This window comes from Maylandia zebra, linkage group LG2, assembly GCF_041146795.1.
Source record: "Maylandia zebra isolate NMK-2024a linkage group LG2, Mzebra_GT3a, whole genome shotgun sequence".
In the NCBI taxonomy this organism is placed as follows: Eukaryota; Metazoa; Chordata; class Actinopteri; order Cichliformes; family Cichlidae; genus Maylandia; species Maylandia zebra.
This window is the reverse complement of record NC_135168.1, coordinates 31,984,385-31,998,359: the sequence shown is the minus strand read 5'-3', so window position 1 is coordinate 31,998,359 and position 13,975 is coordinate 31,984,385. Positions and strand designations below refer to the sequence as shown.

Here is a 13,975-nt window from a genome sequence, read left to right as displayed (position 1 = left end):
CTGGGCTGGGATTGGGAGGAGCATAGTTTATAGGGACACTAGTGGGGGGAGTTTTTGGAAGAGGAAGTGGGAGGAGATCGGTCAGTTCCTCTGTTCCTGTGATGGATTGGGCCCAGGATCGTTGTTCGTAATTTAGCGCTTTCTCTGCAGCACGTTGGAATAGTGACAAGCTGGGGGGGAGCGTGCAGGAAGGGAAAGACAGATAGTCGAGCAGGAGTCGTCCTTTTCCTTACATTTCCCTACAGCTGACACTCTCATGTGTAACCTTTCACCCAGATTCTCTCAGACCATTGGCTGAGTGACAGGTACATTTTTAATGGGGAAATCCAGAGGGAGCGTTCAGCTCCTCGGCCTGTTGGCAGACGACTGCGTGTCATAAATTGTTTTTAATGACAATGCAAGATGCCTGAGTAATGCTGCTCATACTTGGGCCCCTCAGCCTGGGCCAGAGAGCCTCCGTATCCCCGCCACCCCTGCCCCCACTGTGCCACCACCCCTCACACACCCTTCTTAAAAACCCGTGGGTTTGTCCAGACGCATAATGGAGCTTATCTGTTTAGCATATAGGAATTACTCCTCTAATTAACTGTAGAAAGGAAACGGAGAAGTTTAGGGTTGTCCTCGTGCTTCATGCCTCTCCCACCTCCTCCTCCTCCTCCTCTTCTTCACCTCCTCAGTCTCCTTTCACTGACTTTCATGTCAGTGTGGCTACTATGACATTCCAGGGGTGGGGGTGGACCATTTTGTTTTAATCTCTGTCAATGGAGCGTGGAACTTGGTGCCCTCTCCCCTGGCTCTGTGTGTGTGTCTGTGTGTGCGCGTGCACTTGTGATGGCGAGGAGGTAAATGGAGGGGCTGCAGTGTTTCCGGTATCCTTGGCGACACAGTAGGGATTTGAAGTTCTTAAAAAAAGCCCTCAACTTAACCCGCCCCAAGCCACCCTTACCCCTCCTCTATCTCATTTTTTCTTTTTAGTGTGTCAGTCTGAAGTGGAAGTGACAGCACTACTCGGGTCCTCTGTGTGAGTGTGAATGTGCGAGAGTGTGTTTGTGTGTGTACTGGTAGCAGAGAGCATTTAGTGACTCCCCCTGCGAGAGCATGGGAACTTTACATTTCAAAGCCACGCAGTGGGCACCCCGAGAAACTGCAACGGGACAGAAGGTCTGTGAGAGGGGGGTGGGGGGCACAGATAATGGATAAAAAGGGCGAGTGTGTGTGAGACTGAAGGTGAAACATGTTTCAGAGGCTCTGTGGAATTCTCATTTTATTCAGATTAAGAAAATTGGGCAAGGAGGGTGGTGTGGGGTCTGGGAGAAGGGGCTTGGATTATTTGGGGGGTGGTAGGGGGGTGATGGACATTCCTCAGGATGAAGTAGGTCATTGTTCCTCATCTCTAGTGAAGAGAGCTCTCTGAAGGAACTGATGAAGTGAAAGCAGGGGAGGGAGGCAGATGCAGGGCTGGTAGGATAGTAGTGGGAGGGGGGTGCATACAGGTCCATATACGGTAGCTGGGAGGGGCTGCTGCTGCTGGTGGTTGTGGGGTCGCATTATTCCGTAATCCTATTGAAAATGTCTCTGAAGGACAGTCCAAGAGAAGCTGGCAGAAAGGAAGGCGAATGGAATGTGACAACAGAAAAATGGCATTGATGGTGGTCAGTCTGAAGCACACTGATGTGGAGAGACATCTCTGCTGATGCTCCGCGCTCACCCCCTCGTCTCCAACTGTCCCCTAACACATTCCTTTTGCCTTTCATTAAAGATTTTATGCTTAAGCTCGTTCTAAGCGTGGGGCACAGGTGAATGGGAGTAACGTCAGTCTGATTTCAAATGGTGGCAGCAAAATTTTTAATGTACTGAAAGAAAACTTGGGCCTCTAAAGTCCTTTAAAATGTTGAGAGAGGAACACAACAGTAAGTTCAAAATGTCACAAAAAACAGGAAAAGTCCAACTGGGCAGATAGTCATAACTTTAGCCCTGAGCTCCTTTAGATGTTCTCTTCGTGACATCTTGAACTCTTCCCTGTAGACACTTAAATATAAACAATCTGACACTGTTTGTTCTTGCTCTTTGTCACCCGCAGGCTGTAGACTAACCCGGCCTTTCTTTCACATCTCCACAGAGTTTTTCCGCGAGCTTTTGAAAAACGCAGAGATCTCGCTGGACAGCATGTTTGTGAAAACATACGGGATGATGTATGTGCAGAACTCGGCACTTTTCAAGAACTTCTTCCAGTCCCTGACCCAGTACTACGTGTCCGGCAGCGCTGCCGTCAACTTGGACTCCATGCTGTCGGAATTCTGGGCCGACCTTTTGGAGAGGATGTTCCAGCTGGTCAACGTGCAATACGAGTTCAGCGACACCTACATGGACTGCGTCAGCCGACATACGGAGGAGCTGCAGCCGTTCGGCGACGTGCCCCGCAAGCTCCGCATCCAGTTAACGAGGTCCTTTATCGCCGCACGCACCTTTGTGCGTGGCCTGGCGCTCATGCCTGAGGTGGCCAATAAAGTTTCTACGGTAAGTGACGGAGCACAGTTTCAACAAAGAGAAAAACTAACAGCCGAGAACGAGACTTGTTTTCCTTGTAGTCCTGTACATCTCTGATCTGTAGTTCTCTTTCTCTCTGTCTGGTAACATAAACCACTCTGACTGTTCTGGTATGACTTGTTTTTCCACTGTACTGAGTGATTCATAGGCGATTAGATTAAACTGCTTTGTGGATCTGGCTTATGCAATTAATGGTCATGCTTTTTCAGAGTATGAGAATGTGTCTCTGGTGGTGTCGAGTGAGTGCTTAGGCTATGATGTAATGAAAACGGCCCACTAACTGCCCTCTGCCTACTCCAGGTCAGCGCCTCTCCCAGCTGTGTGCGAGCGGCCATGAAGATGTTGTACTGTCCCTACTGCTCGGGCCAAGTAGCCCTGAAACCCTGCCAGAATTACTGTCTGAATGTGATGCGTGGCTGTTTGGCTAACCAGGCAGACTTGGACACGGAGTGGAACAACTTCCTCGGTAAGCAGACGACATGCGAACAAGGGCACCTTTAGCAGCCACTGTTTAACAGAAACCTGCCCGTGATTACACCGCCTTATAACCATAATAGCTGAAAGTGTTTAATTTGGCAACAGAGTATATTTATGCAGCCTCCTGCTCCTGGGTTCATTGCCGCTTACTCATATTTCTTCAAAGATCATTAGTTTCATCGACTTTCTTATCTAAGCGTGCACCCCTTATTCTCCTTGTGAGCATGAAACCAGAGTGGCAATGGGATTTGTGACATGATAGACCCGGGGTAAATAAAGGAGGTAAACTGCAGTTCAGCTTTGGAAGAAAAACATTTAACATAGGAACGGTTTTATTGTTGAAAACCATGTACAAACATGTCCCTCATTCTTTAGTAGGTTGTTTAAGAAAAGGGGGAGGGAGGGGCTGTACATGCGGTGACCCTTGGAATGAATGCAGTCTTGTGCTGTGTACAAACAGACCCAGATCAGTTACATTACACTCAGGGTGGTGCACACATCCACAGTTCTTCACTGTGTGCTTTATATTTATCCTGCATGATGGATCTTGTGACCAGAAAAATGGTTTCTGACTATATCACCGTTACATGTGTCGATCTCTGGCTGCTGGCACCGCTGCGGTCTGCAGAGGCATCTGGTTTCTGTTGCCCCCTTGCTGTGCTGCAGCTTGATCCTGCCCTACACTAATGGCTCATCTCACTGGTTAAAAATGTCTCACCCTAATGCGAGTGCTTCTCCCTAGTGGTAGGAGCGTGTAATTGCTTTCCCCTGTGTTGATTTCAACTTGTTATGTTTTGGTTTTCAGATGCCATGCATAGTCTCGCCGAGAGGCTCGAAGGTCCCTTTAATTTCGAGTCTGTCATGGATCCCATTGATGTGAAGATTTCAGACGCCATTATGAACATGCAGGAGAACAGCATGCAGGTGTCGCAGAAGGTGAGTCTCATTTCAGCGCCTTTCAAATTAAACAAAATAAAAAGAGATGAGGATGGAATTATTAGCCCTCCCTTCCAAGTGCAGAGGAAGGACTTTTTTTAGCACAGCTTGTCCGAACATCTTTGTTTTATTTTGAATGCTTAGATTATTTTTACTTTGCATATAGAAACAAAATGATTTCACAAAAACTACCAGGGTCAAAATAATTACCTCCTGGATGCTAATAGTCGTTTACTCTTTTTGCTGGATAACAGCTTGCAGTCGTTTATGGTAGTTTTCAGCCAGTCTCAAACGCGTCTCCTGAACAAACTTTTGTTTGCTCATTCTTCTTTGGAGAATGTCTGAAGCTCCTCCCATTTTCAGTGGGATTCAATTCAGGGCTTTGCACTGGCCGGTCAGTAACGTTCACTTTGGTCTTCTGGCGGTAGTTCTTCACCAGGAGCGACATGTTTTAGGTTGTTGTGTTTGAAGATAAAGAGACGACTCAGACCCAGGTTGGTTTCTGACTGCTCGAGGTTTTCTTTTAAAATCTTCACATAAACTTCTTTCTTCATGATTCCTTCCACCTTGATGAGATTCCCAGTTCCAGACACACTGAAGCATCAACCCATCATGATCCTCCCACCACTGTGTTCCTCTGTGGGGACGCTGTCCTCTGAGTTGTAGAACTCTCACTACTTTCTCCAAACATCAGCAAAGTGTCTGCAGCTAAAGAGCTGTAGTTTTATCTCCTCTGACCGAAGGACGCTCTTCTAGTCTGGATTATTTGTCTCCAGGTCGTTCTTAGCACACCTCAGTCTGGCTTGAAGGCGTTTCTTCTGCAGAAGTTTTTCCTGGTCTCTAACCTCGCAGCTCATTCCTGTGCAGGTCTATAGTGATTGTCTCCTTCAGACTACAATTTCAAACTTGACTAAGTCATTCACGGGTGTCTTGGCAGTTGTTCTCTCACCATTTTTCTTTCTAGTCTTTTGCTTCCCACTGCTGCCAGGCGTGTTCTGCGTTGTGTGTCTGTCTTTACATTTCTTGATGATTTTGTTTGTTTTTGTCTGAAATAATTCTTATATTGTGGGCAAATAGAAATAATTTATGCTTTCTGAAGAAACTAGTTTGTTTAGAAATGCTGTGTTGAAAATCCCTTCTATTGTTAAAAAAGCACTCAGGACATTTTTGACCAAAACGTAACATTTCACAGGGTGGCTAATCATTTTGTCTTCATCTGTAAAACATTTCTGTTCTTGTTCCTCCTCTGACAGGTTTTCCAAGGATGTGGAACGCCCAAAATAAGCGCCGGCTTTCGTTCCAAACGTTCTGTTAAAGAGTCCACCTTCACCAGCCGCTTCCGCCCTTACAGTCCTGAAGCAAGACCCACCACTGCTGCTGGAACCAGTTTAGATCGACTGGTGAGGACTAAGAAGGCAAAGAAGTGAATATCACATTTACTCTGAGTAATTGTTTTTGATCTTTTTCTTTTTGTGTGTTCTAAACAGACAATTGAAGTAAAAAAGAAATTGAAGCATGCCAAAAAGTTCTGGTCCACGTTGCCAGAGACTGTGTGTGTAAGCGAGGGGATTGCAGCTGGTGATGAGTGCTGGAATGGTACAGCGAAAAGCAGGTGAGAGGCGCAGACTTCACAAAGAGAGAATCTAAATTTTACTGCGTTGCTTGTAAATTATTGAATTTAAAGTCTAATGCCAGACTTGATTCCACCAGGTACGAATCAGATGTCATTGGCAGCGGGCTGGCCAATCAGATATCAAACCCGGACGTGGACGTGGACATAACAAAACCAGACATCGTCATCCGCAGTCAGATAGCAGTTTTGAAGGAAATGACGAGCCGGCTCAAAGCTGCACACAGCGGCGTCGACATTACTGCAGAGAGCGGTGAGAGCGGTTAATGAGCTTCACAGCTTTTGCGACTCGGTTTCCTAGCTGCACGTCTCACCTGCTTGTCTTTTTTTGCCCCCTAGATGATGACGGCAGCGGAGATGAGAGCGGCAGCGGTTGCGACGGTCCGAACTGCGACATGTACTTCTCTGTTCCACCAACGTCTGATAAAGAACGGGGTGGAAAAGCAGCGGGTGGAAGTGAAGTGGCTGGATCACCACGGGTTAATCCAGTGCAAAGCAATAACTCAGCTGGGGTCACCTCACGGGGAAGCATGGCGCTGGCGCTCTGCGGGCTCGCCCTGGCCCTGTTAGTTTCCCGCTTGAGATAAAACTGGCTGGACAGGGAGAGGGAAGAGAACGACCAGGAGCAACAGCACGAAGGGGAAAACTGTCAGAGAGACTTTAAAAAACAAAAAGACTGCCTTCAGGACATTGGACTGTCCACTGTTGGGGTGGGAGGGGAAGAAACTTCTTAATATTACAATAACCTCACTATTAACTATTTGTTCGTATGTTGTTAAAGACATCAGTGTACAGCAGTATGATTTTTCTTCCCAAGAGATCCACCTTTGTCGCCCAGATAAACCTGCCCTCCGACAGCTCTCTCCGAGCTACTTTTTGGTTGTGCTTGCAGCATTTCACACTTACTTTGGCAGTTTAATCTCATGATTAACTTTGTGCCTTCTTCAATGACTGAAATCTGACATCTAAGCATTAAGAAAGATATTGGGTCAAACTCTGAGTGCCTGTGTTGGGACACATCTTTAAATTTCTGAGGCTGGTCTTTCTATCGGTCACAAAACACGACTAATAGAAACAGAACCCACGTGACGCTGTCTTATTACTAATTCAAAGCTTTTTTTAATTTTTTTGCACATTATAAAAGTGCATACTGTGAATATTTGTGCCTGTGTGCATTTATACTTTTACAAAGGCTAGAAATTCTGAAGCATTTTGAGACTTGTTTTGCTCGGTTTGCTTTGGAGGCAGCTCGTCTCAAAAATGCAGTGAGAGTTTACAGCACAGGTGCTCATGTTTGACCTGAAGATGGCGTCGTTCTGTGGAAGAGTCTGCGGGGTGCTCTGCAAGCCCCTAACACGCATAATGTACGTTTGCTGCGAGCATTTCGCATCTTAACTTTAAATTTCTTCATTATTATTTCACTGAACTTCTTTCAGCTTAAGCAATTCAATAGTAAGGTTATACCTCGTGCTTACTGAGTCAATGTGATCTAGACCATAAGGTTGAGTGTCTGATAGAGTTGGATATGTCCCCTGCCATTAAACCCCCTAGAAGGCAAAGCTGACATGTCCCAAATGCCCTCTTTTTTTCTTTTCTTTTCTTTTCTTTTTTTTTTTTTTTGGTACTGTAAGCTCAGTTCGGCACAGAAGATCTGACTCTATACAGTCTTAACGTTTGGAAAGAAAAGAGGGCAACATGCACGTTTTGGGAGCATTTTAATTAAACAAGACAAGAGGAACAAAAGTCAGTGTTTTAACCAAATGGAAATCTAGAAAAGATTATTTTAATACAGGGTTTTATGTTGAGGAGGTGTTGAGATTTTTAGCTTTTTTTTTTTTGGTATGAAGATATATATTAGGTACTACAGTGGATTTTACTGGTAGTTGTAGGTGGTGGAAGAGGTCAGTGTGCACAGATAAGGGGTGCGCCCTGGTCAGTGTGCACAGGTTTTGGGGCCTTTGTTTTGTTTTTCTGGCCCCGTCCCACAGTACACGCTGTACCTCGTTAAATGGCCTGTGTCAGTATAAATGGACTCATTCTGAACGGTTCTCATCATTTCAACTCAAAGTTAAGTGTTTTCACAATTACTACCAAAATTAATGCAATGAAAGGTGCCTGATTATTTTTTTATGTTTGGTACATTACTAGCATCTTCTTACGTTTTTTTTTGTTTTGTTTGTTTTTGGGAAAAGAAAAGAAAGTGGCTGTTGTTGATGATTTATGATCTATCTGCTCAGATTCCCTGAGGTGTTTGAGTATATTGTTACCAGCTGACAAGCACAATGTACGTTTTTTTTTTTTTTTTTTTGTTTGTTTTTTTTTCTTGGAGCTTTTCATTTGATAATCGGGTCTGTTAAGTTGCATTACCTGAACATCTCATCTCTACAACGATGCCGACTCGTGCAGCATTGCTGCACTAATGTATTCCATGTATTTCAAACATGCATTTAGAACTTACACATTATCAAAAATGCAACATCTACAATGTTTCAGTGTGCAGATTAAGGTGGACAGAAATATACATTTTTGTAAAAGTATAGCGAAAAGATTTGCAGCTTTAATGCGAGTCTGCACGGATGAAGTGATTAGATGGGAGTTTATTCCTTTGCATGTTGTCTGGCTTTGACATTAACAGGTTGATCTTGAGCTTACGGGACATCTTCAGGTTATCAGTTATCATCCGCAATCATCAGACGAAGACGTCGTATCAAGATCTGACCTTGAAGGATTTGATGAAACATCTATGCAACCCGTATGAAATACTGAAGCCTTAATTTAAAATCAAAAAGCTGTGCTTGAGCAGCTCGATTTGGCATTACTTCTGCAGGTGACCAGTTTAATTCTAGGTTACTGTTTTTTCTCCCTTGTGTTCCACCAACATTTCCACAAGGGCTCGTGCACGTGTTCGTGTCATGTGTGAGGAGTGTGAAGAAGCCCGACTTTTGGAGAGACGGAAGAAATGTTTTAGGCTGACGACGGTGACAAAAATGTCTGTGCTTGCAGGCCAGGGCAGCAACGTTTCCAGCTGGCAGGAGTTGGTCCAGCTGCTGGAAGACGTCCATTCGGTCCACAGAGCGAGTTCAGTCTTGTGTCTTTTAAAGTTGGACTGTTGTTGAAACCTTTCCATGTATGCCTTTGGCCCACAAGAACAGAAAGGACTCTCTCTGAGGATGGAGTGAGTGACTGAAAAGAGTGGTGGGGGGGAGTGTAAATAAAAAGCAGCGGTTTTAGATGTCTCTAAAAGAGGCCCTACAAGTACACCAGATTTCTACTTGTCAGAGTATCTCCTAAATGTTATGGAAAAACAAGATGAGATAGATGTTAAAGTGTAAGAGAAAATGTATATTAAACAACATTTTTAGTCTTGTTGAAATAAAGACTGCCAATATTTAAATGTGGTGTGACTGCTTGCTTCTTGGATTTTAAGTTTTTGTGGTCAGTGTTTACATAAATGCATGCATAGTGTCTTGGTTTACAGTCGCTTGGTCGGAGATTGCTGCAGATCCAAATCCCCTTTGATTTATGTCTGGAAGGCCACCCGGCTTGATAACTGCCAAGTCGATCATGCACAGCTGTGGTGACCCCATGCAACAAGGAAGCAGCCAAAAGTAGCTTTCTACTGGTTACAATGCATGATGCGTGCACACACTGGGCAGAGGATTATAGGATACTATCATCATTGAGAAATGAGGCAACAAGCTATGAACTAGAGCACTTGTGTTTAATTGTCCTTTCTAATAAATGTGTGTTTGACCCCAATTTGAATTGTTTTTAAGGGCACGACAGAAGGTCCACCTCCAGCTGTTCAAACCATGTTATGGGAGACGGCCAATCAGGAGGAAGCTGACTTGGAAGTTATTTTTCAGGCAGTGGATGAATTGAGGGATTCTATCAAGAACCTGTTTACAATTTACTGTGATTTTTATAAATTATGAATCAAAGTAAATATTATAGAGAAAATATAAATTGCCGTCCTTTATTTAGAGAATATCCTGAGCCCCTTATATATAAGTCCCAGAGACCCATAGTCCCAGAGACCACCCTCATCTGCCTATAAGGCATACAAGGAAACAGGGCTACAGTCTACAGTCAACCACCCTCACTGAATAATGGAATTGATCAGTGGGGACCAGAGAGAAAGAAATTCACCCAGTTGGTTTTTTGGAGGCAGACATTCTCTCCAGACTAATGTGATCTAGAAGTAAAATTCTATATTGATTTGATTAATACAGAAACTGTGTTTTCTTAGTGATGCATAAGGAAGTAAGGAGTATATGTGATGTATCTGCTTCCATATCTAGTTCACTTATGCCACCTAAGATGCACAGCTTAGGTGAGCCTTGGATACAGCAACTAAACCATGTGTATAAGTCTTCACATATCCTCTGCCAGAACCTCTAAACAGCAGAATTGTCTTTGCAGTAGGTACATATGTTTGAGTGTGTAAAGCCCATTTGGAACAACCTTTGTCCTGTACAGTGTGTTCTAAGAAGAATTTTGCATTGTATAAGATGTAAGTTGGGGCTTTTAGTCATTTTGAAGGCGTTTAAGCATAATTCAGGGTAGCGGAGGGGCTGGATCCTACCACAAGGTGAGAAAACCAATCTATTATCACCTATGGCCAATGTAAAATTAACGTAACCCCATGCAGATCTTTGAATAGGATACTGGCAGACACAGAGAAAGCATGTAAACACCACATAAAAAAGGATTGCTGGACTCAAACCCAGGACCTATTTGCTGTGAGACAACAGTGCCAACCACTACACTACCGTGCCACTCACACAAACTTTGCAAACCAACAGCTAGAAGGTTTTTCAATGCATTTGGAAAGAAAGTGTTTAATGTTAACTCAAAATTGTCAACCTCACAACATTTATTAAGAAGTCTTTTAACATCCACGATCGGATTATCATGACCATGATCATGACCTGGACAGGTTGACAGTGTGTCACAGGGCTTTTTTATTCCTGTATTCCATTATTTTTCTACCGAGAGAGCTAACACTAGTGATCATCACGGCTGTGTACATTCCACCCGATGCCAACGTAAACATGGCGCTCTCTATCCTGCTGAACACCATTAACGAACAGCAGCGGGCCCACCCGGACGGTGTTCACATAATTGCAGGTGACTTTAATAAGGCCAACATAAAGACTGTACTCCCAAAGTTCTATCAGCATGTCAAATGTCCCACCAGAGGAGAAAACACTCTAGATCATGTTTACTCCAACATCAAGCATGCATATAGAGCCATACCCCTCCCCCACCTCGGTCAGTCCGACCATCTCTCCCTCCTGCTCTCCCCAGCCTACACCCCCCTCAGGCGCAGTGCCAGGCCCACCACAAAGACTGTTACAACCTGGCCGGAAAATGCTCTCTCCAAACTACAGGACTGCTTCACAGAGACAGACTGGGACATATTTGAACACCAGGACCTAGAAACATTCACAGGATCAGTACTGGACTACATCAAGTTCTGTACTGCAAATGTGACAGTGGACAAAAGCATTCGGGTTTTCCCAAATCAAAAACCCTGGATGACCAGCGAGGTCCGCTCACTCCTCAAAGCCCATGATGCCGCCTTCAGGTCAGGTGACAGAGCTCTGTACAGGGCTGCTCGAGCTGACCTGAAAAGGGGGATTAAAAAAGCCAAGTCAGACCACAAAAGGAACATCGAGTCCCACCTGTCCAGCAACAACACACGAGAGGTGTGGCAGGGAATGCAAGACATCATCAACCACAGAGGCAGTACTGCGAAAACAGAAAACCCGAGTGGGCAGCTGGCAGAGGAAATAAACAGCTTCTTCGCCCGCTTTGAAACACCACAACAGCAACACTCATCTGCTTCAGCCCTGCTCCCATCCTCATCCTCACCTGGTTCCTGCACCGCCCCACTCACTGTAACAGAGCACGATGTCAGACGTGTGCTCCTAGCAGTGAACCCCAGGAAGGCGGCCGGTCCAGATGGAGTACCTGGCAAGGTACTAAGAGCATGCGCACACCATCATCTTCACCAGACTCTTCAACCTCTCACTGGATCAGGCAGCCATCCCATCCTGTCTAAGATCAGCCACAATCATCCCAGTGCCGAAGAAGTCTCCCATCTCCAGCCTGAATGATTACCGCCCTGTGGCCCTCACACCGGTAATCATGAAATGCTTTGAGAGACTAGTCCTTCAGCACATCAAGGATTACCTCCCCCCAGAATTCGACCCCCACCAGTTTGCATACCGTGCAAACAGATCCACAGAAGACGCCATCGCCACAGCCCTCCACGCTGTGCTGAGTCACCTAGAGCACGGCAAAGCTACGTCCAAATGCTCTTTGTGGACTACAGCTCAGCCTTTAATACAATCATCCCGGACATCCTCATCACCAAACTGGTCACTCTTGGCCTCCCTCCTCTCACATGTGCCTGGATAAAGGATTTCCTCACAAACCGGCCCCAGACTGTAAGACTCGGCCCTCATCTCTCCTCCACTCGCACACTGAGCACCGGCTCCCCACAGGGCTGTGTGCTGAGCCCCCTCCTGTATTCTCTCTACACCCACGACTGCAGTTCAACCCACAACAACACTCTCATCATCAAGTTTGCTGATGACACCACGGTAGTCGGACTCATCTCGAAGGGAGACGAGGCAGAGTACAGAGAGGAAGTCCTGAAGCTGGCAGCATGGTGTTCAGAAAACAACCTGGCACTGAACACTAAGAAAACCAAAGAGCTCATTGTTGACTTCAGGAGACACAGCACCGACTTGGCCCCCCTCTACATCAACGGGGAGTGTGTGGAGAGGGTCCACACTTTCCGGTTCCTTGGTGTCCTCATCTCTGCTGACATCTCCTGGACAGGAAACATCTCAGCGGTCATCAAGAAGGCCCAACAGCGGCTGCACTTCCTGAGAGTCCTCAGGAAGTACAAGCTGAACTCCAACCTGCTGCTGACCTTCTACCGCTCGTCCATTGAGAGCCTGCTAACCTACTGCATCATGGTATGGTACGGCAGCTGCACCAAAGCAGATAGAGTGAGGCTTCAGAGTGTGGTCAAGACAGCACAAAAGATCATCGGCTGCCCTCTCCCCTCCCTGATGGACATTTATTCCTCCCGCTGCCACTACACTATATGAATTTAGAAAACAAGATTACATCATAACATGGGAACACATTTGTTAAAAGATCCTTATTTATGTCTCTAAAATGTAAAATCTAGACTTAAAATGTGGACTTAAAGTGAGATGTCTGGAACACTACTCCTTTGGTTAAAATAATAAAAAAATAAAAAATAATAAATAAAAAAAAGGTGTAGTTCATAAAAACTCATGAAAAATCCTCATTCATACCTCTGGGGTACAGACGCTTAAAACGGAATATCCAAAATGCTTCTCTTTTTTTCCGGATAAAATTTATATTGCCACCTTTTTAGTGGTTTAGTTTAATGGCTTCAATGCCTAGGAAAAATAATGGTGAATTTGGATGTTTATTATTGAAGTGTCTTGCAACAGGGCTGGTTAAATCATTCCTCTTGATCGAGCTTCTGTGTTCGTTAATTCGATCTTTAAGAGGGCGGGATGTTTCTCCTATATATATTTTATTGCATGGGCACTGTATCATGTAGATTACATTTTTAGTTCTGCATGTGATAAAGCCCTTTATGGCAATGGTTTTGTCACCTATAGGGTCTTTGAATGATTTAACATTTTTGGTGTATTGACAATTAATGCATGCCCCACACTTGAAATTGCCATGTAGGTTATGGGTTATCAGGATTTTATCTGGAGTAATAGGGTCCTGGTAAGCTCTAACAAGCCTATCTTTGATATTCCTTCCTCTCCTGTAGGTTATCATTGGTGGTTCTTTGAAGGTACCTAATAAGTTTGGGTCATTCTGAAGGATATGCCAATGTTTTAGAATTATTTCTTTAATTGTTCTGGTTTTTGGCGTAAAGGTTGTGCAGAAGATAAGGTTGGGTTTATGTTTTGGAGATTTCTTGGTTGTTAAATAGACATCCCTACTTACTGAACTCACCTTCTCTTCTGCAGAACTTCAACAGTTCTCTTTATACTTTCTTTCTTTGAATTTGTTCAACATCTCTTCTTTACTCTCATTATATTCATCATGAGTCTCACAGATACGCTTGAGTCTAATCAACTGGCTTACAGGGAGGCTCTTTTTGAGGTGGTTCGGATGGAAACTTGCAGCATGTAATAATGTATTCCGATCAGTGGGTTTAGAATACAGAGATGTGGACAGAGATTTGTCTTTTTTTGTTACTTTCATGTCCAGAAAGTTAATTTCTTCAGTACTGTAATTGAGGGTGAAACGTAAGCCTGCAAAGTGTCCATTAAGGAATTCTACAAACTCTAGTAATATAGAGACTGGTCCTTT

At 44.6% G+C, this 13,975-nt stretch overlaps 1 protein-coding gene across 1 annotated transcript in view; it reads left to right on the top strand.

Moving 5' to 3' along the window:
• The window catches only part of gpc4 (glypican 4), a 32,754-nt gene extending 23,770 nt beyond the window's left edge, over window positions 1–8,984 (top strand). Inside the window, exons 3-9 of the mRNA XM_004563204.6 lie at window positions 2,120–2,517; window positions 2,848–3,013; window positions 3,830–3,960; window positions 5,214–5,360; window positions 5,448–5,572; window positions 5,671–5,843; window positions 5,930–8,984. Coding sequence (XP_004563261.1) covers window positions 2,120–2,517; window positions 2,848–3,013; window positions 3,830–3,960; window positions 5,214–5,360; window positions 5,448–5,572; window positions 5,671–5,843; window positions 5,930–6,177 — 1,388 coding nt within the window. The 3' untranslated portion in view covers window positions 6,178–8,984. The remainder of the gene's footprint in view (window positions 1–2,119; window positions 2,518–2,847; window positions 3,014–3,829; window positions 3,961–5,213; window positions 5,361–5,447; window positions 5,573–5,670; window positions 5,844–5,929) is intronic.
• Window positions 8,985–13,975: the final 4,991 nt, after the last annotated feature.